General features: G+C 40.9%; 1 protein-coding gene across 5 annotated transcripts in view; it reads left to right on the top strand.

Moving 5' to 3' along the window:
- LOC105464174 (microcephalin 1) overlaps positions 1–27,981 on the top strand; it is a 243,977-nt gene that overhangs the window by 35,680 nt on the left and 180,316 nt on the right. For all 5 annotated transcript variants that reach the window (XM_011711841.2, XM_011711840.3, XM_071068667.1 and 2 more), the window contains exons 8-9: positions 1,553–2,728; positions 12,254–12,363. In XM_011711841.2, coding sequence (XP_011710143.1) covers positions 1,553–2,728; positions 12,254–12,363 — 1,286 coding nt within the window. The remainder of the gene's footprint in view (positions 1–1,552; positions 2,729–12,253; positions 12,364–27,981) is intronic.

The raw sequence follows: 27,981 nt of genomic DNA, 5'->3' as shown, positions 1-27,981 counted from the left end.
GCAGGGTTAATCCTTGTACTCTCACCTCTGTGTGCTGGAATTATTTACCCATTTCTCTTAAACAGTCTCCATCTTTTTATTTTATACTTGATACATTTATTTCCTAGAAGTTGGAAACAAGTGATAATAATAGCTAACATTGATTTCATTTTTGTTGTGTTGTAGGCACTCCTCTAAGTGTCTTACTCACTGTTATCTGAGTTATTCTCCCATTAGCCTTAAGAGGTAGGTTCCATCACCATCCCATTTTGCCAGTGAAAAACCAGGACACAGAGGTCAAACAGCTTGTGCAAGGTCATGTGGTTTGTGAATGGCAAACCCAAGCTTCTAACTTAGGCAGTCTGACATCACAGTTTACAGTCTTAGTGACATGGCACATTGCTTCTCGGGTTTTTGAAAAGTATGATAAAACATAAAGCAATTTTAGATGCTGAATAAGATATATTCAGCATCTAAAATTAAAAGTGACCTTATTTCCAACTACTGCCTTGAAGACACGCATGGTGCCTCCTCCCCACTGGGCTTCCCTCCCCTCCCGGGGCACAGTCGGAAGGGAAGCTTTGTTGGTTACCTGTGTTCTTTCTTTTTAAAGCAGAACTTTAGTGATTTCAGTCAGAGACTTATCACACTTATGTTACCTCCAGGTTTGAGTGATTTCTACAAAACACAGGCCCTCCAGCAGCAAGTGCTGAGCCCCTGCTAGGGGAGCCAGCACAGGACTAGAGGCTTCTTTATGTTCATTCCAAATGAATAGACCTTTAGTGGCTGACAGCATAGTGATGGGCAGACACCCACGTAACCACGGGGCGGTATGATGCATGATGCTGGGTAGCAGAGGGGGCAAGGCCAGGGAGACCTGGCAAGGGCAGTGGGAGGGTCCCAGGGATGTTGACAACCCAGGTAGGTTTTGAAGGATGAATTGTATTTACCTAGAATAAAGTGTGGAGGAAAGGGCAAGGCCCGGAGGGTACAGAGGAGTACAGAATTTTCAGGAGGTAGCAGCAGCTTAGCATTACTCTCAGGAAATGAGTAAGCTATGTAAGAGTTGAAACATGAAGACCTACCAACTGGCTCACTTTTGAATATAAGCGTCATACGAGGACTTCACTGGAAGACAGGGAAGGTAAAGGTGAGCTATGTTCATTGAGGGAATGTTTCACACAAGACTAGAACTTTCCCTAGACCTTACAGCAGTCATTCTTAGGTTTTAGAATTATTGATCTCCTGGAAAATTTAGCGACAAACTATGGAAGCTCTTCCGGGAAAATGTGCACATGCATATGGAAATTTGCCTGAAATTTTTAGAAGTTTGTTACCCCTCTTCTCTATCCCCACCACTATCCTATACACTCATCAAAGCCCAGGTTTTCTAGTTAAAAATACTGGCCTAAAACGTACTCTTAAATGGAAATGAGAAGAACCCAAATGTGGTTAATAGTCTTCTTAACTAATAGCTGTACTTTAAAAGTAATGTTTTATTGGTCAACTGAAAATTGAATTTAGAATAATTTAAACCACTTTTAAAAGTTAGCTCTCTGTTAATGTTTTCCAGATGAATCCATTGCTGGTGGCTTACACTCGTCTTTTGATGATCTTTGTGGAAACTCAGAATGTGGAAATCAGGAAAGGAAGTTGGGAGGATCCATTAATGACACTAAAAGTGATATGTGTATTTCTTCACTTGTATTGAAAACAAATAATACTCATTTATCACCATCTTTCGCTCACCTTGATAAATCAAGTCCTCAGAAATTTCTGAGTAATCTTTCAAAGGAAGAAATAAACTTGCAAAGAAATATTGTGGGTAAAATAGTCACCCCTGACCAAAAGCAGGCTGCAGGTATGTCTCAGGAGACGTTTGAAGAGAAGTATCGTTTGTCTCCTACATTGTCTTCAACAAAAGGCCACCTTTTGATACATTCAAGACCCAGGAGTTCCTCAGTAAAGAGAAAAAGAGTATCATATGGCTTCCATTCACCTCCAAAGGAAAAATGCAAGAGAAAGAGGAGCATCAGGAGATCTATCATGCCGAGGCTGCAGCTGTGTAGGTCAGAAGGCAGCCTGCAGTGCATGGCGGGACCTGCACTCGAGGCTCTTGGCTGTGGGGAGTCTTCATATGATGACTATTTTTCACCTGATAATCTTAAGGAAAGGAATTCAGAGAATCTTCCTCCCGAATCTCAGCTGCCATCAAACCCTGCTCAGTTCAGCTGCAGAAGTCTTTCTAAGAAGGAGAGAACAAGCATATTTGAAATGTCTGATTTTTCCTGCGTTGGTAAAAAACCCAGAACAGTTGACATTACCAGTTTCACAGCAAAAACCATCTGCAGTCCTCAGAAAACTGCAAGTGGAGAAGGCTGTGCAACTTTCAGTTGCGTGACTTCTGAGGAATCCTCTGCCCCTGAAGAAACCTTAAGGTATTGTAGACAGGCTGGGCCTCAGCAGAAAGAAGACGCATGGCCAGAGGGCAATGGCTTTTCTTACACCATTGAGGACCCTGCTCTTCCCAAAGGACATGATGGTGATTTAACTCCTTTCGAAGGAATCCTTGAAGAAGTGAAAGAAGCGGTTGGTCTGAAAAGCACACAGGACAAAGGTACCACTTCCAAAATATCAAACTCCTCTGAAGGCGAAGCCCCGAGTGAACATGAGCCACGTTCTGTAGTTGACTGTAACGTGGAGAGGTCTGCAGAAGAAAAGGAAAACTTACCTGGAGGATACAGTGGAAGTATGTGAATCTCCTTTTCCAAGTCATCTTTGCTAAATAAACATGTAACAGTGCATCCATATTTTAAATTTATCACAACTTTTTCATAACTTAAATTATTTCCCCAGTTTTTACTTAAAGAATATGCATTTGATCATTCCAATGATAAACTCTTTAGGAATAGATAGATGACTTGCTGTCCTGTGGAACTTCTAGACTTATTGATCAAGTCTGTTATGAATCTATTTCTCCAAGACTTTTCCTTCTTATAGGTCAAAAGGATAAGTAGTTTGTAGTATGAATAACTGAGGGGAGTGAAGTCTTTTTCTTTGTTCCGTTGGAGTCTTGCGCTGCAGCGTGTGTAAAGATGCGTACAATAAAGGGTTTTTTAAAACCTAGGTTCTTAATAGTGAGGCTATTTAAAGAAAGAAATTAAGGTAGCTTAAGCCATCGATTGTATCAAAGAGGAAGTATGAAAAAGTACATTTAGAAATCCATTATCAATATTGATTTTTGAAGAAACTTTGGTCAGTGTTAACTATGAAGAAACATTTTTAAAACATTTTTGCTCATTTGTAACAGGCCTTGTTTGACTTGTACTTATTTTGCTTGAAGCATCACTTGAAAAGATTTATTCCTATTCATAATTTAATTGTAACTATAATAATAAACTATATCATTGTAGCAAAAGTCACAACAATAAAAAAATTTTGCACTTCACAGTTACAAGCACAAATAGGTTCCAGCAACCGAAATTGAAGAAATCTTAAACTTTGACTGTCTTTACCTAAAGATTAGGTTAAAATTTGAGTAAGAACGCATTCACTCTGCGTGATTTCTCTGCTCTACAAATGTGTTAACTGCGTCTTTGAAGGTGGAGAAGTCACAGCAGGGTTTGAAATCATCACAGATGTGTTACATACCTTTTCCTTGAGTATACACTCCCCAAAATTGTTTCACAAAAAGGATGAAAATACTTTTGTGTATTTTTAGCCTGCTATTTATATCTTGGTTTTCTGAACATATATTAAATTTGACAAGAAACTGTATTTTATGTTCCATTAGCCTTAGTATGTGTTTTCAAAATATTTATTTTAAAATGTTGACTCAAAAGTTAATATAAAACAATAGATGTGTAAAATTCTTTTGGTAGTTAAGAATATCCCGTTCTGAAGTTTACATTCTCCTTCTTTCCAGTTTTCATCTTGTGTATTTTTTAAGCTTTTGAATAATAATGACATGCAAATGTTAATTAAGTGGCAAAAAGCTGGTAGCAAACAGTATGGCATGGCCTAAAATCCCCATGTTGTCGGGAGTGTGCTAGTCCTCAGAAGCAGGTGTGTTTTATGTTCTAGAACACTGCCCCCTGCGTCGACAGCCTCCGGCGGTGGGGGTAAGTAGAAGGGGATGAGGGGCCAGCACTGGTTGACCCATGGCACCCTGGTGGAGATGGAGAGGTTTTTTCGCTCAGTGGTGCAGGCCATCAGGCAGGAGTGTCCAGACAGGGCCCTGGTGCAACTGTGTGCCCTAGCGTTAAGAGGATCTTCTAGAGTCATCTGCCTTACTTCATGCCATTACAGAGAGATGGGAAGTCATTGGGTTCTAGGACATAAAAAGGCTTACATGTTGGCTAGCCTAAATCTAACCCTTTTCTTTTATAGTAATAAAGAGTCATCAATGTTTTAAACTGTCCATTGTCAGCCCCCTGGGACTCAGGTAAACCAATTCTCTTTGGGAATCTGCCTTACAAGATGAAACCATAAGGCCTTCAGTTTCAATGTCAAGGATGCACACTCTATACCTGGTGAAATTGTGGAGGAGTGAAAACTTCTGTACAGCAAACTGTACCTCCAAATCTTTAATGTCGAAATAAAGGGCTTTTTTCCATTTCTGTTTTCAGTTCACTTTTACTTGTTGCCTTTGTCAATATCTAAGATAGTGTGTAAAAAAGGTTTCAAAAACAAGTTACAAAGAGCTTCAGTACATTAGTAGAATGGGAACTGAGGGAGAAACAATTTTGGTTTGTTTTTGTTTTTGTTTTTTGAGACGTAGTCTTGCTCTGTTGCCCAGGTTGGAGTGCGGTGGCACGATTTTGGCTCACTGCAACCTCCGCCTTCCAAGTGTAAGCAATTCTCTGCCTCAGCCTCCCGAGTAGCTGGGATTACAGGCACCCGTCACCATGCCCAGCTGATTTTCTTGTATTTTTAGTAGAGACAGGGTTTCACATCTTGGCCATGCTGGTCTTGAACTCCTGAACTCGTGATCTACCCACCTCGGCTTCCCAAAGTGTTGGGATTACAGGCGTGAGCCACTGCACCCGGCCAACAATTTTGTTTTCTAAAATCTTTAAAATCATTAATTCTTTCCTGTTTTACTTTTTTATTCTCTAATTTTATAAACAGTACACAGATACATTCCCATTGTAACAAAGATTGCTAAGAAGATTAGAATTTCCATCTCCTCACTTGCCTCTTTTCGTTAGTTCACTTCCTAACTAATGAAAGTCGTGGACCCGTTGTGTCTCAGGTGTTCTTCAAGTTTGTGGGGACATAGCAGAGAATGAAGCAGTGTGCACCCTCATAGAGGAAGACAAATAGTAAATAAGTGTGTAACAGTGTCAGCAAGCAGTTAATGATTAAAAGAAAAACAATAGTGCATTGGATAGATAAGGTGACAAATGAAGGCTTCCCTGAGAAGGAGACATCCGATCACAGGCCTGGGGAGGGAGAGGGAGCCTGTGACTCTCAAAATCCATGTTTCAGCTGGAGGTAACAGCAGGAACAAATGTCCTGATGGAGACAAATGCTTGCAGGAACGACAGGGAAGCCAGTACAGCAAGGACTTCCTGAACTGGAGGAAGGAGATTGGAGAGGGGTAGGAGCCAGAGCTTTGGGACCTTCAGTGTCTGACAAGGTGGGCAACTGTTTTGTTTTGAAGTGTGGTGAGAAGCCATTGGGGCTTTGGAACAGGGGAGCAACCAAATCTGACTTAGGTTTTAAATGTAACCCTGGACACTGGAGAACAGACTGGGTTGGAGCGTTTGTCTGCACAAAGCAGTCACTGTCCCACAGTTTAATATTTCCTTCCACACATTTCTTGTGTGTGTGTGTGTGTCTACAAGCATACAAATGCAAATAGGTATTTTAAGATAATTTTTTGCATACATAGAATTATATTGCCTTAAAAATTGCTTTTTACAAAAGCAATATGTCATATATTTACATATTGGTACCAGTAAACCTTCATTTTTTAATACAGTCTATATGTAAGGTCAGCACAATTTTTTTGTAACAGATCAGATAGTAAGTTCGTTAGGCTTTGTGGGCAAAGAGACCAAATCGAGGTATGTGGGTACTCATGTAGATGATTACATAATGAGAAAAAGACATTTTCTACAAAATTTTTATTGATGAAACTCAAATACAATTTTTTTGTAATACAGGTCTATTGAGAAAAAAAATAATTTGTGGGGGGGAATTACAACATTTCATTTAATTGGAGTTCAGACTGAGTGTTCACATTAACATTGATTGCAAATGTTTATTAAGGCTGATATGTAATAAGATAGATTTTATGTATTTCACTTTTGAAAATGCTTTTTCCCACAGACATCTAGATACTGCTGATTCGATGTCAGTCCACAAGTAGATAATTTGCATTGAGGATCTTCATAGCCTGGAAAACACTGATGGAATTCTCTTAGATTCTTCTCTCGGTGCCTGCCTCTTAGCATGTCCTTATATTGCAGATTTATCACTTGCAATTGAAAAATAGGTTGAAGCTCCTCAATTGTGCAGTCAAATGGGTTTTGAAATAAGAAATTCCGGCCAGGCATGGTGGCTCACACCTGTAATCCCAGCACTTTGGGAGGCCGAGGTGGGTGGATCACTTGTCAGGAGTTCAAGACCAACCTGATCAACATAGTTAAACCCCATTTCTACTAAAATTACAAAATTAGCTGGGCATGGTGGCACATGCCTGTAATCTCAGCTACTTGGGAGGCTGAGGCAGCAGAATCACTTGAACCCGGGAGATGGAGGTTGCGGTGAGCCGAGATCGCGCCACTGCACTCCAGCCCGGGCAACAAGAGTGAAACTATGTCTCAAAAAAAAAAAAAAGGAAATTCCCTTTGCTCTTGCACTCAGTCTGTTGTTGTTTTGAGATAGGGTCTCACTCTGTCAGCCAAACTGGAGTGCAGTGACATGATCACAGCTCACTGCAGCCTCAGCCTGCTAAAGTTTGGGCTTAGGAAATATGTCCACAGACAGCAGACAGTTTGCATGGAAATGGAGATCCCACTTCTTGTTTTAACCTTTGACAGCACAAGAGAGAATTGTTGTTGCTTATTTGTGGAAATGTGTCCCACCTGCCCCTTGGCACTGCCAATCATAGCTCTTCAACCACCGGAAGTCAGTTTGAATTGTCAAGTAGATAAAGCCGATTGGTCATCCTGAACTAGTGCACAGCTTGGCACCTAATTACTTTTCACTAATGAAGGAAACACAGTGGTCCCATAGGTGCTGTGTGTTCACTAGCAAAAGCAGAAAAGTCCTTCCCACACCCCACTTATCCATGGGTTTGATAGATTTTCTTCTTTGTTGTGTTGATGGATTTTTACATGTCAGCACCTTGTACACATGTGTTGTGAGCTAATCTGAGCAATTTGGTCATGTCCAACTACCAGGGTCTTGTTCATCGATAATAGTCAGAAGTCGTTGGAGGTTGATGATAGTTAACTACTCTTCTACCATCTATCTACCTGATCTTGTTGAAGGCAAGTCTCAGAAAGACATTTATTAAACATTTATTGGCAAGCAGTTAGGAAGTGGTCCACAAAAGTGACCAATATGCTAAAGGCCGAGTTCTCTGTCCTTTAGTGGAGTATCCATACCTTATCTGAAAGGTTTGCCTTGGATACCACCCCCAGGGATACAAGCCACAACTCATACGAGATGTTTATGCTCCGTTGTGTGTGGGTATTGGGTCCCCTGCAATATTTAAGTGTTCTTGAATCCATGAATCCATGAATTTAACCAACAAGAAACTATTTCTCACATCCATTATGCTGATTAACAACCTGATGATGTCACTGATGACCACTCATTTTTGTCATCCATTTTGGCTTTTAACAAAGCATCTAATATTGGTCTGGAGGATTTATAGGAGTTGGAGTTTTTTTTTTGTTGTTTTGAGATAGGGTCTCACTCTGTCACCCAAACTGGAGTGCAGTGACATGATCGCAGCTCACTGCAGCCTCAACTTACTGTTCTCAAGCGATCTTCCCACCTCAGCATCCTGAGTAGCTGGGACTACAGATGCAGGCTACCACACCTGGCTACGTTCCCCAGGCTGGTCTCCAACTTCTGAGCTCATGCAATCTGTCCGCCTCTGCCTCCCAAAGTGCTGGGATTACAGTTGTGAGCCACTGTGCCCAGCCTGTGGTATAATATATTTTGCAAATTCTGAGCATTCCAGAGAAACTGTGAATTACTATTGTAGCAAATAAATAGATATACATATATTCATTAAGTACATTAAATTGTTGCACTTTTGACTATTCAAATAACTCACAAGTGTATTAAGAACCCCCTGTCCCATCATCTGCCAGCCCAACTCACTGGGGCTGCAAAATTAAGCAATCCTAGCAACTTGGTTTGGGTTAGTCAGTCTTAACAGAAGGCTATTGACCATTTAACTGTTTGGTTGATTCATTCATTCATTTACATATTCATTTTTTATCAGATGTTTACTCCGTATCTACTATGTCCAATGTATAAACAGTGAGAGGTTAGGTTAATTGAAAGCTCTATCCCCTTGCTTTAAAGAACTTAGCTAAGTAGGGAAGGTACAGTCAAGATACTTTACACACAAGTATCAGGAAATTCAAAAGTCGGAGCACTTACTTTCCGTGGGAATTAAAACAAATTTACACACATAAAATTGATATTGTAATGATCTCTACAATGATTACAAAGGATAAAATTCCACATTATCTATTGAAGAGTGTTGTTTCTGTCGTTTTCAGAGTGAACAAAGTGAATTTGATATTCTAATAGACGAGTATGAGTACAGTCTCTTGTTAGTGGGGTTTTACTTGTGTAGAACCCGTACAACTTGCATATATCCCAAAGGTATCTCTGGAAAGGAATTTTTCCTAGGTGTCTTTTAAGGTTCTTTCCAGTCTTAATATTTTGCATACTACATTGTTAAATAATTTCATATTCAAATTTTTGAAGCTTAGAAGAAATTTCTTATTGGATAATGTTAAGTGTATATTTTTACATGTTCAAATTATGGATTATTCAGCCTTCAGAAGCCTTTTCAACCCTTGACTCTTGCATAGTGCCTTGTATGAGTAAATACTAATTGTTTAAATGTATTATTAGTATTAGCATTGTTGGTCTTAATTCTGTATCTTGGAAGTAGGATGTAGAGGAAAATAAATGTTAAAAATAAGAGTTATTTCTTCAGCTTTAGCTCTAGACAAAATTAGACACGAGCCAAGTTTCTCCTATAGTCTTTTCAATGTCCACTTCTTCATCTCTCCCTTTCCTAGTATTTAAGTTACCTGTGTCCTTATACTGTCTTGGCCTGGTTCTGGCTCCAAAGTGATCATATTAGACATTTTCTTCTCTCTTCCCTGAGTATCAATACTTTTCCTTAATCTTGCTTATCTCTGTTGAGTAGCTGAAGGTTGTGATTTAACTAATTCACACTGAGAGGTGAATGAGTGACCATTTACTAGCTTTCATTGATGTGTTTGCATTTTGTTGGTATTATTAATCCAAACTAATTTCCAAATGGTGAAATTTCAGATAACTGAAAGATGAAAATGTGGGGGCTGTCAGATTCATTTCTGTATATGATCATTTTGTGAAAACGAAGTCAATGAATTGTGTGTGTAATGAGGTTGGGAGGAAAATGAGAGAGGAAGATACATGCTTTCACAGGGAAATACTGTGGACCGAATTGTGTCCTCTGACCCCCACATTTATTTATTGAAGCTCTAACCCTCAATGGGATAACATTTGGAGAGGGCGATCTTTGGGAGATAATTAGGTTATTAGGTTTAGATGAGGTCTTAAAGGTAGGAGCTTCATGATGGGATTAGGACCATTATAAAAAGACACCAGAGAACTGGCTTCCTCTCGCTATGCCATGTGAAGACAGCAAGAAGATAGCTTCCTTAAAGCCAGAAAGAGAGCCTTCACCAGAACCCGACCATGGGGGCACCCTGATCTCGGCCTTCAGGCCACCCAACCTGTGGTATTTTGTTGTGGTAGCCCCAGCCGAAGAAGACATTCATCCAACTGGGGTGTGTTGGAGGAAGAGCAGCTAAAGGGTGCATGTTAGTTGGAATTTCTTGGAGACATTCAAAATAGATGTCCATTAGGTAGTTGGATATATCCAGCCGTACCTCAGCTGGGAGGTCTGGACAAGGTACAGAGAATTAGGTCTCTTCAGTAATGGATGAGTTTATGGGAAGTGATGAAATCACCTTGGGGAGTGAGAAGGGAGCTGATGACAACCCATGAAAAAAACCACACTTAGGAGCATACACGAAAAGAGTCATCCAAGAAGTGGGAGAGTCAGGAAGAGGAGAGTAGGTGTTTGTTTGCAGACTTCCAGCCAAAAATTGAGTCCATGTTTTCAGAAGTAATTTGCACTCTCAACTGCTTTGGGTTTACTGAGGTCATTGTTAAAACACACTGGCAAATTACTGTGGCAGAGTTTATGAAATGTTTTCAATAACCAATTAATAAATCATTTACTTAGATTATTTTTTGACTGCAGGATTTGTGAAATTGTGAAAACATGTTGTTAACAATATCAGTCTGTCTTAAGTTTTTAAAGATCATGTTGCATTTCCTAGAACTTTATGTTTATAAAATGCTTTACAGCCTGTTTTGTTGTTCGGCAAGAACTGAGGCAAGTGGCTGTTATAAAACTTTAATTGACTACACTGGGAAGCTGCAAATTTATTCATGTTTCAATAACAGCACTGTATCCCAAATTATATCTCTAGTCCACTGCTTTTCTGATTTTGACACACTCATGCTTCAAGTAAATATTATTATTTAAAAAGAAAAATAAGTGCATAGTAGATATAATTATAATTATTTTTAATCTTAAAAATGAAAAAGATTGCATTCATATTCTACCCTAGGGGATAAAGTGGGCCTGGGAGAAAAGTCAGTGCAAGTCAACCATAAAGGATACCTGAGGAGGTACGGGATCAGTCAGGATGTGACTGGTTTGAGTCTCCAGGGGATTCAGTATTAGGGATTATGGCAAAGAGTGTAGGTTGGTAGGTTTGTGGTTTAGAACTGGACCTTAAAATCTGTCCAGGGCCCAGGCTGCAAATAACAACTAGCTTGAATTCAGGAAAGTATTAACATTTTTATTCTGCATCCTTTTTCACTTAGATAGGACCCTGTTTTTGAAAAGAGTGACAGTTTTTACCTTAGAGTCTCCAAACTTAGTTATAGCTGGCTTTATAGAATTTTATCTGCAAAGAAGTCTTTCTCATGTTATATGATTTTTAATTTCTGAGGGCACTGATGTTAATTTCACCTTGCATTATATTTATTCGTCTATGTCTACATTGTCTATTGGGTTGTGAGCTCCCTAAGAGTGGGACTATATCTTGTGCATTTTGCATCTCCAGTGGGTAGATCATTAGCTATTTGTTAATCATTAGGTAATCAACAATGCAGTTTAGCTATCACCTGACTAGCAGGTTCTAGTACCCGCTAGGCTGCTACATAACTTTTGCATCAAAGTTTGCATTTATACCATTGAGACCATGTTATGGTCCATGGTAGCTCCTCCTTCAAAATCCCATCTAAGTCATAAAGTAGGCAAACTGTTTGAAGGAGCAGGAAGGGTGAGAGTAAGAAGCACCCTCTGAGGCAGTAGATGAGTCAAATCAAAGTACACATTTCACATTTTGTTGTGGGTTATTTAGGTCTACACAGGTTAGCATCTAAGGAAACCATATTTCACTTGAATGAGTATCGTTTTGGTTTGTGTGTCTTCATGGCAAGACGCTGGTCTAAGGTGGAAACTTGGGGGGAGTAAAATCATCCATCATTTGTAGTTTGAAGCCTGAAGCTCTGTACTGAAGACTAATTTCTAGAAAATCTCAAACTGACCCCAAAACTTAAATTAATTATTGCCTCTAATATGGAACTGCCTACTCTGAAGAGCTGTTCTTTGTCATTATTTTAAAATCTAAGAATTGAAGTTTGAAGAGTACGTAAGGTGTGGGTATACATTTTCTTGCATTATCAAATGGACAGAGTTGATGCTGTAGAACATTGTAACCTGATTGTTACTGACCACTGAGTTAAGTGAATTGCATAGGCTACTGGAATGTAATAAACTGAAAGTTCTAGATAGATCTCAAAAAGAAGACATATACAATTTATTTAAAAGGCCTATAACTTCCTGTTTCCATTATGCATAAATGTGATTTTTGTTTTGCTTAAGTAGTATTTAGTCCATGTAAAGTTCTAACTAATCTTTAATCCACTTGGGTTTTAGGTGTTAAAAATAGACCAACAAGGCGTGATGTTTTAGATGGCTCATGTGACAGCTTTAAGGACCTCATCAAACCTCATGAGGAACTGAAGAAAAGTGGGAAAGGCAAAAAGGTCAGTGTGTAAAAATATTATTTTAAACTTTCAAATGCTGATACATCATAATGTTCTTCTCTGGGTCAATGAAACATAAACTAGTCTATCTGACTTGTCTTTTATTTTAAAAAATTGATTATGGGTAAATGCTGGAAAACTCAGAATATGAAACTGAAAGCGTTGGTTGCATTCCGGACAGAGTTATTATGGATAGACCAAACTTTCTCATATCACTTTGCTAATGCATTTCTTGTAAAAATGCCTGTAGCTTTTCTCAAGCAGAGAATGTTGGTTGTGCTAGTGTTTCTTGCCATTTTATAATTGGAATAAATATTTACTAGGTAGGAGGTAAAGAATCCAAACATTCATTCACTTTTGAACTAACCAAGGCTTGACCTCAAGCCATCAGAGTGAAGGGTTTATATACTAACACTCAGGTAGACCCTTTCCTTTGTGGTTTTGGCTTTAAAACCTTGCTCTTCCTCTAAAAAACTCCCCTTATCCTCTTACATGAGTAATATAACGAGGATTTTGAAGTTTTTGATCATTCAATATCTACTTGCGTTGCTTAAATTTAAAATTAACCATTCTATATTATACCTTGTGCCTCATTTTTATGAGGCCAAGGAAGTATAATGTAGTGAAACCTGAATTCAAAATGGTAGGGAAAAACCATACCGATTGAAAAGCAACAGATGAAAAGAATGACAGAGTAGATAGGTCTACATGGGGCTTCCAGGTCCTGATACTCAGGCTTGAACAGATGGGCGGCTGCATTTGACCTGCGGAAGAGAAAGCTGACTCCTTTGCTTCTTTTCTTGGCAATGGTTAAAAGACATTTAAAATTACACAGATTTCATGAAAGTTGGCTGTAACTTATAGAAACTTAGATTTCTGTACTCGTGCTTTCTGGTTTGTCTCAGAAAAAAAGTGGAGCAAAAAAATTGAAAGGAATCCTATTTTAGGTAAAGCAACAGATGTGTAGAGAGAGAGAGAGAGAGAGAGAGAGAGACTGTTGGGGTCCCGTAACATATTTGCGGCGTGGCAACACCAAGGCACCTGCTCTACGATGGCGTTGCGCACTCTGACTCCACGGCAGCCTGCGGGACCTGCTCAGCGTGCTGCCTCCCAGGGGTGGGGCCCTTCCTAGAATGCTGGCGACACCGTGGCTGAGTTTGTGTTTTGCATCCCTGTTTCTCAGTCGTCTTCCTACTGCTGCATAGCCACTTGACCTAGTTCCTTTGGAAAGAAAGAAAGAAAGAATCAATTTCCTCTGCATCTACTACCGTTCCCGTACCTCTCCTGCCGATGCGTCCCATGGCAGCTGGTCCACAGCTCTGCTTTGTGCCCTTTACCCTCTGCCAGTGTCTGCCCAGGGAAGCGGTGGTACCTCTCTTCTCTATTGGTACTCTACGTTGTACCATGTCTGGCATTTTTTTTTTAAGTGCTCAGTAAACATTGAGTGTTGAGTTACTTGTTACTCACCATAAAAATACTCCGTCCTGTTTGATCAAAAGGCACGAGGTTTGACTTTCTCATTTGCCCACAATGGAAGTTACTATTTCAGATGAGTGGTATTGCTGCCCTGTGCCTGGGATAGCCCTGGACCTGATGGGCTTGGTCTGTGGAAGCACTGGGTTAGGGACAGGCATCCTGGGCGGGAGCGTGGCCCCTTCTTCCTTATGAGGCATCTCACCGTAAATGGCATATGAATGGGAGATGGGTACCCGTTTGACCTTCTGGCGTTCTTCTGTAGATCAAATAGTAATTGCTCCATGAATATAAGGTGGTGTTATTGTCTTGAGTAATGAAAAAAGAATGAGTGCTCAGAGAGGGAGGCAAAATACAAAATTACAAATACACACTTCCATATCTGCCTTCAACTGCTGTGCTCAGGAACTAAAATATTTTCATAGATTGAACTGCCTAACTTGCTCAAATTTAAGTCTTCTTTTAAAAATATTTTAAGCGTATTAATAAACTTTGCCCTCATAATTTAGAATGTCATTTCTGAAAGGGATCCACCACTTCTGGTTCTGTGTGAAGAATCACTCAAAGCAGGTTTTAAATGCAGATTTTCTGGGCCGGGCATGGTGGCTCATGCCTATAATCTCAGCACTCTGGGGTGGGCGGATCACTTGAGGTCAGGAATTCGAGACCAGCCTAGCCAACATGGCAAAATCCCGTCTCTACAAAAAACACAAAAATTGGCCAGGCCTGGTGGTGGGCACCTGTAATTCCAGCTGCTCAGGAGGCTGAGGTGGGAGAATCACCTGAACCCAGGAAGGGGAGGTTGCAATGGAGTTGAGATCATGCCACTGCACTCCAGCCTGGGCGACAGAGTGAGACTCTGTCTCAAAAATAAATAAATACATATTCTCTGGCCCCACTTGAGACCCTCCTGGCCAGCAGCTCCCCAGCCCAGTGCAGCACCCCGTCCTTAACATGGAGGAGATGAACACCTAGTGAGAGCAAATAATCCACCTTCTGTATTGCATCTCGCCAATAGCAGAAGGAACAAGACCTAGGTTTCCCCTCTTTCACAGGATTTTCTTCCTAATCCATTCCTTATTACAGTTCACCACACAGCCTTTGCTTGAATGAATCAAAAACTCCTAATGCCCTAGGGTAGTGCTTCCTGACTGGGCTGCTCATTGGACTCAGCTGGGGATCTGTAAGGTACATGGCCGCCTGGCCCCAATCCCAGACATGCTGGTGTCATTAATACGGGGTGTACCCTGGCCACTAGGATTTTTTTAAACTCCTGAGGTGATTCTAATGCAAAGCAAAGTTTGGAAACTACTGCCTTGGGACTTTAGCAGAATTTAAACAAGTGATTTATCCTAGAAGAAGTTTCATTTGTTTCTAAACACCTCTCATGTAAACTTGTTTCGTTTTTAGACTCTAAAATTAAAGACAAAGGCTTAAAGTCCTGATTTGTGGGCTGGATATGGTGGCTCACACCTGTAATCCCAGCACTTTGGGAGGCCGAGGCGGGCAGATCACTAGGTCAGGAGATCAAGACCATCCTGGTTAACAGGGTGAAACTCCATCTCTACTAAAAATACAAAAAATTAGCCAGGCGTGGTGGCAGGTGCCTGTAGTCCCAGCTACTTGGGACGCTGAGGCAGGGGAATGGTGTGAACCCGGGAGGTGGAGCTCGCAGTGAGCTGAGATCACGCCATTGCACTCAGCCTGGGCAACAGAGTGAGACTCCATCTCAAAAAAAAAAAGTCCTGATTTGTTTGCTTAAAGGTTGAGTGAGTTTTTTAGGGGCACAAATTTAGATAGCAATATAGATGAAGGACCATCGTTTATTATTTCACAGGTTAGAAGGAAGAACAATACAAATTTTTAAAAGGTAACACTAAATTTATTTTATTTTATTTTTTTGAGACATAGTATCACTCTGTCGCCCAGGCTGGAGTGTACTGGCGTGATCTCGGCTCACTGCAACCTCCACCTCCTGAATTTCAGTGATTCTCCTGCCCCAGCCTCCTGAGTAGCTGGGACAACAGGCACCCGCCAGCACGCCTGGCTAGTTTTTTAAGTTTTTTGTAGAGATGGGGTTTCACCATGTTGACTAGGCTGGTCTCAAACTCCTGACCTCAAGTGATCTGCCCTCCTTGGCCCTCCCAAAGTGCTGGAATTACAGGTTTGAGCCACAGTGCCCAGCCAGCAACATTAAATTTTAAATATACAACTTCCCAGTAGTTTGAGATCTTTTGATATGAGCATGGGGAGAGAAGTTTATGTTGATATGCTGTAATGAGTCAACAGAAACACTAAAATTTAGTTTCCTGATTTTAAAAGTATACAGTGGAATTGTGAAAGGATTGAATGATAATCTGTGTTAAACTGAAATTGGAACTTAACATGGCCTCTTTTTTTTTTTTTTTTTTTTTTTTTGAGATGGAGTCTCGCTCTGTCACCCAGGCTGGAGTGCAATGGCACAATGTCGGTTCGCTGCAACCTCTGCCTCCCGGGTTCAAGCAATTCTCCTGCCTCAGCCTCCTGAGTAGCTGGGACTACAGGCGCATGCCACATATTTTTATGTATAAGGATATATTAAAGTATTAGATTCTATTAAGCACAAAATTGTTTCTATTTCCTAAAGAAAAAAAATCTTGTAATTGAATATTAATGTTGAAAAAAGGAAAGTTTACAGGAAATATCCTTCACCAGCTAATGACTGAAGCAATGCCTCTACTGGAATGGAGAATGGTAAGGTCTGGGCCTGACATTTTTATGTTTTCACGTGAGCCAGGCTACATGCTATTTCCGTAGTGAGGAAAATGATTTGAAACTCAGGTGTGTCTCGTGGCCCTAATGACTTTATTTTCTTTTTAGTTTTAAATTTGAAGTAGCACTTGCAGGTAATATACGATCTGGGCACCCCTGCAGACAGGACTGTCAGTCGATGAGCACTGTCAGTCGTGAGTTCTGAGTATTGCGAAGGTGCAGGGTAGAAGGTACGAAGGTGAGAAAGGTGGGAAAGCCTGGAGCCTGTGTGAAGAGCAGCATGGCCTTGGTGTGGCCCGGGCATGGATGTGGAACCGCGAGAAGAGAGATGCTGAAGTCGGCTGCGGCCACAGGCTCTGGGGTTAGGCTGTTCTCATCTTTGGTTTTCTGTAGGTTCACTGTGATTGGTGTACCAGAGTATTGTTTTTGTTGTTTGCTTACTTGGGAGTCACAGGCCTTCCTGTCTAATCTGTTCTGGAAACTTCTCTGCTGTGATTTCTTCTGCCTGTTTCCTCACACCTCCATTGCTGGGAATGCAATCCCGTGTGTTATCCTTTGCTTCTATAGCCCATGTCTCATGATTTTCTTCTATTTCTTTCCTCTTGTATCTCCTTATTTCATTCTGGATATCTTCTACTGATTTATTTTCCATTTCACTTCTGACCCTCTGTAAGTCTATTCTGATGCTAAATCCACATATTGAGTTTTAACATGTATTTTTTTTCAGTCCTTGTTATTCCATTTTATTTTTTTAAATTATTTTTTGTAGAGATGGGGTCTCCCCACGTTGACCAGGCTGTTCTCAAATCCTGGTCTCCAGCAATCCTCCTACCTCGGCCTTCCAGAGTACTGGGATTACAGGTGGGAGCCTTCGTGCCCTCTGTTTGATTTTTAAAAACCGTCTCCAGTTCTCTGCCAAAATTATTAATCCTGTCTTTTATTTATTTGAACATATTATGCATATTTCTTTTGAAATAACTGTCTTTTCTGGCTCCGCTTAATTTCTGTTTTTCTTATCTGTTGTTTTCAATCGTATGTTCCGTATCTAATATGCCTGGTTAGTTTGTCTTTATCTTCCTAGCAGGGACTGAGATGATGTGGAGCTGGGGTTCTGCCTCTGCAAGGCTGGCTGTCCCCAGGGAGTGTGGGCTTCTGACGCCGGTTCACCTCTTCTTCCACGGGTTTCTTCTCCCATGACTCACTGACTTAGTCGCTGGGCAACGTCTGCAAATCGCTGGGGCTTGTTTGTTTGTTTGCATCTTGTCCAGCTTTTCTGAGGGCTCACAGTGAGGAGTCTATTTCAAACTACTTAGTCCACCATTCCTGGCGAGGATGGGTGAATTTTAATGGCCACTTAAGAAAACTTCTCTAAATAGAGTTTATCCTTCTCTGAGAAGAGAACAGTAAGAGGCCAAGTCAAGAGAAACGATTTTTGAGATGAACACATAGGTCACTGTTTGCAAAAGACACACTAAACACCTGTAATGGCATTATTTCAGTTTCTCTTAAAGAGTGAAAAAAAATATGATTCCATGAAGAATTATAGAATCTCATAAGCTATAGCTTCCATTACATTTTTTTTTTTGGTTTAATACCCATTTTTAATGGCAAAAATCACTCTATAAATCAGTCAGAGTCTCGTTTTTTTTAGACTTATTTTAAATACACTTGTTTCAAATTTGTTGATACTTTTTTTTTTTTTTTTGAGATGGAGTCTCGCTCTGTTGTCCAGGCTGGAGTACAGTGGCCCAATCTTGGCTCACTGCAGCCTCCACACTGCCAGGTTCAAGTGATTCTCGTGTCTCAGCCTCCCGAGTAGCTGGGATTATAGGTACCCGCCAGCACGCCTGGCTAAGTTTTCTTTCTTTATTTTTTTTTTTATTTTTATTTTTTTAGTAGAGACAGGGTTTTGCCATGTTGGCTAGGCTGGTTTTGAACTCCTGACCTCAAGTGATCTGCCTGCTTCAGCCTCCCAAAGTGCTGGGATTACAGGTGTGAGCCACCACGCCTGTCCTGTTGAGACTTTATTTTGAGGATCCAGTTAAGCAATTTTTTTACCTCTGTAATCTTAGCTTGCAGTATGTAGGTCATTGACATTGATAGTTACACATCTTTTCAGAGGGAGAAATATAAAATATTATGATGAATTTTGACCTGTTTTCTTTGTTACTTGTTGAATATCATCAGACACAGAACCCAAAGAAGCTCTGTATAGATACCAGCACTCTGACAGAAATACATGAATATAATTTTTTTATCCAAGTATTTGGTTTATTCTACTCCTTCTGGATTTTGTTGTTCAAAATATTGATTATTATCCTCAGCAACATTTTTAATGCGAGTTATCAACAGGATAGCTTTTTATGAGTGGCTAAGTTTTAGTATCTCGTTTTGGAGCCATCTCTGCCAATCCAGCTTGTTGCATGTGAAGGCAAGCTGTGGGTCAGAGCACAGAAATGTTTACAGAGGCTTTCCTGAGCCTGGAGACCTGGAGAGATATGAAGGAACAAATAGAGCATACTTATTTTGATAGTGGTTTAAAAAAATTAAAGAATTACACACCAGATAGAATGCTTAAATTCCTAAAAGTTTCTCAAATAGGGTGCAAAACAAGTAATAGCTTGCATATGCTCTGATACTTGCTTGTTCTTACATCTTTGCTAGAATATGAGCCCATAAGGACATAGTCTGTATCCTGTTCATCTCTTAATACTCAGCAGGATATAGCATCACAAACAAAGTAAGTGTTCAGTAAATATTTTCTGAGTAAATAAGAGATGCATGAATTTCCCTTTTACTTTTTGAGTGAACATGTTTAAAACATTTCTGGTGCTCTTAACCATCACTCAGTAATCATGGAATCATCATCATGTACTTCACTTATTTTTGAATATTCTTCCTAAACTTGAGAGACGGTCTTCTTTCAGTAAAGGATGGATTCTCTTCTTCAAGACTGTGCATTGCAGTGCAGTGTTGCTAAAGCGTTGCCCCCAGAGCCAGATGCCTGGGTTCAATCCCAGCTCTGCTACTCACCTGCTCTGTGAGTTCCATGGTGTTGAACAAATTACTTAATATCTGTGCCTCTACTTCTTTGTGTATAAAACAGGGATAATATTAATAATAGTACCAGTTTCCTCAAAGGGTTTGTGCTAATTGAATTGAAACATGCAAAGAGTTTAAGATAGTACCTGATATATAGAACTGCTCAAAAAATGTTAGCTATTTTCTTCAGCACAAACTTGGGTGAGGGTCATGTCTGCATATTGACCGTCCTTTGTTTTGCAGCTATAACTTGGAGGAGAGTAGGTCTCTCTGACCTGCCTCCTCTTTTCCCACTCCCAGAGACCACCATGTGTCTTTAATGAAAATGACCCTCAAAATTCCGGGACAGTCCACACAGTGTCTCTTGTTGGACTTACTGACCACAGGCATGCCAGGGCCAAAATAGAGTCTCTGGGCATGGGGTGAGGATAGGAGTATAGCCTTTCCTAAAAGCTCCTCCAGTGATTCTGAGCTGATGGTCATCCTCCCATTGAGAATCTTTGTTTTGGGGGTGAGATGTAGGCCATTAGCATGAAACTGTGCTCTGTCATCTCACCCAGGAGGCAGAAGACTGAGTTCTGCGGTCAGAAATGCCCGCTTGGGGGATCTGCTTCCTCAGTTTTTGAGAGATGCTTTCCTCATCTCCAATATCACTAGAATCTTCCTGAAAGAACTGAGATCTGTCAATAGACCTGTGTGAGTTGTGATAGGGTACTTACAGCTGTCATTTATTGAGCATTGTGACCTCTTTTTAGATTGAGTTTTCTATTTCTCAGTCATATGGAGACGCTGAAAAGAAAGTGTATTTCAGAGAGCTCCAATCATGTCTTTATTGCGGAGGCAGTAGATTGGGAATTACAGCTCATTTGGGTCTGGCTTCCCCAGGGAAGGAGCCTTGCAGTGGAAAGAAGATAAAAGGGTCCCAGTGGTGGGAATAAAAAGAGTGCTAGATGCCCAGAGGGTGGGAAAGGCCTAGCCCAGATGCAGTGTGGCAGGCCAGCTGGAGGCAGGAGGAAAGAGAGCTGCAGGGACACAGATGCCTTCCTGAGCAGGGAAAATAGAATACTTGAGCCACTTTTCATATAAAATGGATGATTTTCCTGCCGTTTCCTGTCCTTCAAGTAAAGGGTCCTGGAATGAGTACTTCACTGTTGTAATGGAGACACTAATATTTTATGAATGCAGTTTTACAGTTTGCAGTAATGCCAGGCCTTTGGCTGTTTTCCATTAGATGGTGCACTTGGCTGGAAGCATACACTCTTGTAGCTTTGATTTTAAATTTAACTTTCAAGTTGAAAGAGCAGTGACTCATCCAAAGAACAGGTGATATTTATTTTTTTTTTCTTGAACATACAGCACGGGTATGTTGTTATCACACATTTAGGGGAACTGCCACACTTCCTCGAACATGACACCCTCTGTAAATATCCATGTAAATCATTTCCATTGTTCAGACCTGCTGTACGCAGAAAGATAGGGCCTTTAGTGCCGACCACCCGGCCGGTGAGGTCTGTAAGATCGAAGGTGCCCTTGGTTTCCAACACAGCTGTTTCAGTAATCTGTAATTGCTTTGATAAATCACTTTTGGCAGAGTGTACCCAGAGCTGGCAGTGGCGGGGATGTGCTGGTTGTAACAGGTGTGGGGTCTATCAGCAGATGTTGCTTGATGAAGCCATTTAAAAAACAGCTGCCTCTTGATAGCCTAACAGTTGCCGTCAGCCCCCATTAGCATGTTTTTTTCTTGCTGTGTATGAGATAAAATATTTCTACAGAAAACATTAAATAGGATCTTCAAAGAACTCCATCTTTTTAAAAATGTGTTTTCTTTGTTCAATAACTGATTTTGCATGCCTTGTAAATATGTGGTTCAGAAATTGTCAAATGTGTTTTGGACTGGACGTGGTAGAAATGAGGACCAACCAGGGTGGATCTCCTGTGCCTCAGTGGTCGTCTTAGGCCATGTAAATGTAGAGGCCATGGACGGAGGACATTTCCCACTGGGAGACCCACAGGCACTGAGAGAGGAGCTAGCCAAAGAAATCTATTTAAGATCTGCTGCTTTGGCCAGGCATGGTGGCTCACGCCTATAATCCCAGCACTTTGGGAGACCAAGGTGGGTGAATCACCTGAGGTCAGGAGTTTGAGATCAGCCTGGCCAACAGGCAAAACCCTGTCTCTACTAAAAGTACAAAAAATTAGCTGGTTGTGGTGGTGCACACCTGTAGTCCCAGCTACTCGGGAGGCTGAGGCAGGAGAATCACTTGAACCCAGGAGGTGGAGGTTGCAGTGAGCCGAGATCCTGCAACTGCACTTTGGCCTGGGCAACAGAGCAAGATTCCACCTCAGAAAAAAGAAAAAAAAGAAAAGGAAAGAAAAGCTCTGCTGGTAGGCATTCTATGCACTGAGCAAAGGAGAGATGTGCAGGCCCAATTTAAATAGTTACAGCTGCTAGCTCCTAAGGTCTAGCTTACTACATGCACCATCTGGGGGGAGTGAGCTTAATGATAGTAAACTGTGCTAAATTGGTCTAGAAATATCAAATTAATCTGTTTGAGATATGCAGAAACTCAAACAAAATAATAGCTTGCTGAAGTAGCAAACTTGAATCCTTATTTTTATTTTAAAAGGGAGTAAAGGGCCTGGAGATAAAAAGTGCTCTGCACTGCGCCTCCCTGGTATGAGTCCTTCTCCTTTAGGCAGCGGCCCCTTCCCGCGGAGCTGTTCACACCAAGCGACCCTCCCACCGCGCTGCTCCCACCACCCCGTGTCCACCCCGTCCTCGAACGCCTGATGTCTCAGCATATCACCGGCATTCTCTTCCTCTTACCACTAATTAGTTCGAGACTGTGACTCACTTCTGTCCAACAAGACGTGAAGGGAAGCCTTCCTGGGAGGTTTCTGGAAAGTGTTCTCTCACTTGTGATAGCCCTGGGAAGAAATGCTCCCCGGGTCCTCAGAGCTTTGTTGTGGCTGGACGCATCTCCTGGAACTGCCACAGCCGAGGAGGAAGCCAAGAGAGTGAACCAAAGAAAGGAAGGGCGGAGGGCGGGGGAGGCCTGCAAACCTTACGGCTTATTTCCACTGACATCAGAGACTCGTGTTAATAAGGGACAAGTGGCTTCATTTGTTATGCTCCTCAGACACGGGGTAAGGTAGACACAGAAATGCAGAGCTGCACGCATTTGTCCTAAAGGCTAGAATTTACTTTAAATGTGAGTGGTTTTCCCAGGAAAGTTGCATGTCTGTTCTCTTGAGGAACAATTATTTCCTCCCCAATTCTTTCTCTCTCTCTCTCCTGACTTCGTGATTCGCCCACCTCGGTCTCCCAAAGTGCTAGGATTACAGGCGTGAGCCACTGTGCCCGGCCCTTTTTTTTGTATTTTAGTAGAGACAAGTTTTCACCATGTTGGCCAGGATGGTCTGATCTCCTGACCTGGTGATTCGCTCACCTCAGCCTCTCAAAGTGTTAGGATTACAGGCGTGAGCCACCATGCCCGGCCTAATTTTTGTACTTAGTACAGACGGGGTTTCACCATGTTGGCCAGGTTGGTCTCAAACTCCTGACCTCAAGTGATCCACCCGCCTTGGCCTCCCAAAGTGCTGGGATTACAGGCTTGAGCCACCGTGCTTGACCCTCAATTATATTTATTTCTTTGCCTTTCCTTACGTCTTTAACTCTTCACACTTTTAAAAAAGTTATTGCCTTCCAAATAATATTTAGGAATATAAATTATTTGATATTAATCCAGGGTAATTTCGATTCGTTTTTTAAAAAGGGGAATAAAAACATGATTATTCAGCAGGGGTTAAATAGAATGACAAAAACTGCAATTCAAAATTAATGAGGCATTATAACAGGGTTTGTTAAAAAAATTATGAGGCATTTAAAATAGATTTTTGGCATATCCTTTTGTGACTTTTGGATATGACTTTAGACTTAGTTCATATATCAATAGTGAGTCTTTATAGGAAAAGAATATAATATTCAGTGACTGTCAACCCAGAGCAGCTCGGTATGAAGCACTTCTTCTTCTGGTCTCCCTTATCGGTGATTTTCAATTTTGAAAACTTTTTTTTTGAAGTTGTGTTGTTTTATTTTTCTGCAGAAATATCTTCTGCTTTTCATTTTGAAGTATATTTGCTATTTATTTGCAATCTAGTTCTCATCATTAAAAGCAGTACTAAAATATTATCCCAGAATTTATAGGTTGTGTCTTTTTGTCCTTTTTTTGTTTTTGGTATTTTTCTGTCACTTTACTTCCTCAGGTGAAGTTTTAACAAAAATGAGGGACCATGGATAGGAAAGTAGGAATCAAACAGTTTACAGGGTTGAAATTGTGGTATAATTCTTCTTTTGTTTTGTTTTGTTTAAAGACAGGGTCTTGCTCTGTTGCCCAGGCTGGAGTGCTGTGGCGAGATCATAGCTCACTGCAGCCTTGATCTCCTGGGCTCCAGTGATCCCTCCAGCCTTGGCCTCATGAGTAGCTGAGACTCCAGGCAGATGCCACCACACTCAGCTAATTTTTTTTGTTTGTTTTAGAGATGGGATTCGACTGTGTTGCCCAGGCTGGTCTTGAACTCTCGGCCTCAAACCATCCACTTACCTGGGTCTCCCAAAGTGCTGGGATTACAGGCATGAACCACCATGCCTGGCCCATGGAGTAATCCTTGTGGAGTTGGAAGGTAGAGGTGTGTATGTGTCTGTTTCTCAAAATAGTAGCATTAGCCAGGAAATCCATGAATTTGCATAGTTTTCCCCAAGATCAGCCCATTTGCTTTGGTGAGTTTGGGGTTATACTTAGAGTGGGTCGTATAAGGAGTTTCTGCCCTACACCTTAGCTTAAGCAATTTGAGCACATTGTTTTTTGAGTTCACCAGTAAAGATCCAGAGCTCAGAGGCGGTCTTTCCTCTGCAGGTGAGAGTGCACCCTCCCTGTACCTCACGGCCTTGGGCTCTGTGGCTTCTTTCCTCCTGCCGCTACCCCTTATTCTGGGTGGGCTGGAATTCCCTACGGCCCTCTGTCTGGGGAAAGGGGATGTTTGGATGTTCCTGGGTGTCACCTGTGCGTGCCCCCTATGCTGTCCTCCCACCTGCCCTGTCTTGCAAGCATGGCCTGCACCCTTCTCCCACACACCTGGACCCCAGGCTTATTTTTCCTCTGCCTGCCCAGCCCCTCTTCCTGGAGAGGATGATGTGAAAATAAGAACTGACGTTGGGGGTCCCCAGTGACTTCCACAAGGAGCAAGGAGCTGGGTGCATGTGTAGACCCTGTGGGAGCTTTAGTGTTAGATACCGAGTTTGCTAGATGAAACATCTTTTTAATTGAGGTGGTGCAGATGTATTGTTTGAACACTTTAGACACTAATGATGAACTACTTGGAGGTACATTTTTTTTTTTTTTTGCTATGAAACTTAGAAAAAAATATTTAACATAGTAAGTATTGAAAACTGATACTGGTGCTGTATGGATCACTATTACTGTATTATTTGAGACTGTTCAGAAAAGGTATTATAGTTTTTAGAAAAACAGAGCAACCTGAATATTAAAAGTCTCTGAATTTGAGTAAAACACAGTCCACATAAGGGAAAAAATATATAAGGAAGGACAATTAAATTATGAAACTGTTACTATAAGAAAGTTAAAGGCTGAGCACAGTGGCTCATGCTTGTAATCCCAGCAGTTTGAGAGGCTGAGGCAGGAGGATCGCTTGAGGCCAGGAGTTCAAGACCAGCTTGGGCAAAGAAGTGAGACCTCATCTTTACTAAAAATAAGTTTTTAAAATATTAGTTGGACATGATGGTGGCCACCTGTGGTCCCAGCTATTAGGGAGGCTTGAGCCCAGGAATTCGAGGCTGCTCTGGGCCATGATTGTACCACTGTACTCCAGCCTGGGCAAGAGTGAGACCCTGTCTCAAAAATAAGCACACAAAAAAGAAAGTTAAAGATTTTAGTCTCAATTTTTTACATTGAACCCATCTTTAGATCACAGAATGTATAAAATTAAAAATGGGGGATATCAACATTATTATATTTAATGTTATAGCTTATTATTATATTTAATAAGCTACTCATTTAAAGATCTGAGGTCTCTTGGGTCCACAGACTGAGTCTTTCTGAAGGTGCTTTACATGATGTAGCTGCCAGGGATCTAGGTCATATAATATCCTCAGGATGGGATTTGAAGACATTTTTCCAGAATTTATCTTTTTTCATATTGGATTTTATTTTTTTTAATTTCCTCTATAGTCAAAATTTATGTAAATGTATGATTCTGATAGTACTGTATATATTTAGATGGGTTTATACTGGTCATGAACAAGGTTAATAATCTTTGTGAATATGTGGATTATCTCCTTTTTTTAGTTATTCTTAAGGAAAATTAATTTCACTGTTTACCAAAGAGCTGATACCTAAACCCAAAAGATTTCAAAGAATGTTTTTTTTTTTTTTAAATGTTTCTATTTATCACTAAGAAAATGAGTATATCTGTTTAACTTGACCTACCTGTGGTCTTACTAAAACAAAATCAGCTCTACTATTTCCCAAATAATCATCCATTCAATACTCTTTCTCTCTGTCCCTCCCCGCTCCCTCATCTCTATTCATTTAGAACTTTCAGAAAATTCTTTTGTGTAGTTAGTGTTTCATGTTGGTTATTGTTTCTCACTGGTCAGTGGATTATTTCACGTGACCACCTTTTTCACGTTTGCTCTGATTGCCTTTGGATGCGCCTAACTGTGTGCTTTTCCTATTAAGAAAAAGAATCCTGCATGTTTTTTTGTCATTGAATAACAATGTTAAAAACAGAAAAGCGTTGTTTTTCTTCTTTGTAGTAGGCATTCTGTAGTAGATACCTTGACATACTTAAATTTGTGAGATGTGTCCAGAAGAATGGAAGAGTAATATCTCATATTAACATATTGCTAATAATAAGATAAAGGTTTCAGCTTCCTGGAGCTGTCCATATAATAGAATTTTGTACATGTTTTTTCATTTCTGAGATCCTTATACTTTGGGTTTTTTATTATTTTTTTTTGAGACAAAGTCTCGCTCTGTTGCCCAGGCTGGAGTGCAGCGGCTCGATCTCCGCTCACTGCAACTTCTGCCTCCTGGGTTCAAGCGATTCTCCTACCTCAGCCTTCCAAGTAGCTGGGATTACAGGTGCCTGCCACCACACCCAGCTAATTTTTGTGTTTTTAGTAGAGACGGGGTTTCACCACGTTGGCCAGGCTGGTCTCGAACTCCTGACCTCAAGTGATTTGCCCACCTTGGCCTCCCAAAGTGCTGGATTACAGATGTGAGCCACCATGCCCGGCTCTGAGATCCTCATTCTTTTAACTAAAATGTTAAGATATATGCTTTATGCTTTTGCTGCCTCTCGTGTTTCATGAATGCAAGTAAACCCATGAGTAACTCATGAATACGCATAAACTTGTGGGCCTCCAAACCATGCCCTGCCAGTGGCCATGCCACAAGAATCAGAGGCAGTACCTTCACTTTGTGGTTGCTATATTATTCCACCATTATAAGCTTTAGTAGAAAATGTAGATACGGTTGTTAAACTGAAGGAGTGTTGTCTCAAACTGAAGGAGAAAAGTAGTGTTGCTGCTATAAGATGAATATAAACCAAGTGGTATCTTTTCTACCATCCAAATAGCAATTAGGAAAGTCCTTCTTTGCTCATACCATTCCAAAGGGAATCGTCTTATTCTTTCTCTAAATCTCCTTACAATGGAGGCTGCTACAGTTTAAGTATCGCAGGTCTTTTTTTTCAGATTTCACCTGCAGTGCCTATAAATTTGGGGGAATGCCTTTTTTGTTTTGGGGTGCCCAACATACTCAGTGGATCTTGGGCCTACCATAAAGTGACCTTCCTTACTCACCTGTAAGGCTGAGAACACCGTAAGCAAGGTACCAGGCTTGTTTCCCGAAGAGGGCTTTGTAAGCGTTGGTGCCATAAAATCAACCTGAGGACTTAGGTGACTGGTTATTTCTGAGTAAGTGAATATCACTCTCAAATATGACATTCCAGCAAAGGCCGTGGTTGCATAGCCACTGTTTTCAGTTGTGTCCTGGTAACTAGGAAGATGGATTGTTTTTAATCTATGCAAATAATTATATTGCCCTGAAAAGAAGGATACTCAATTACAGTTTCACAATTCTGGAGGGATCAGGCAGGGGGATAGTAAGATACCATTTCCAAATGTTTCCTTTCTGTTTATAAAAGCACAGTGGACTGAATTGTTATGAGATACAGAGAGGGAGAAGAGAAAGGGTCCCTTATGTATCCAGAATATAGAGCATTAAAATAGCAACAATACTGCAAACAAAAGCCACAGTCCTCCTTCAG

This window comes from Macaca nemestrina, chromosome 8 (assembly GCF_043159975.1).
Source record: "Macaca nemestrina isolate mMacNem1 chromosome 8, mMacNem.hap1, whole genome shotgun sequence".
Classification (NCBI taxonomy): domain Eukaryota; kingdom Metazoa; phylum Chordata; class Mammalia; order Primates; family Cercopithecidae; genus Macaca; species Macaca nemestrina.
This window is presented reverse-complemented; position numbering and strand designations above follow the sequence as displayed.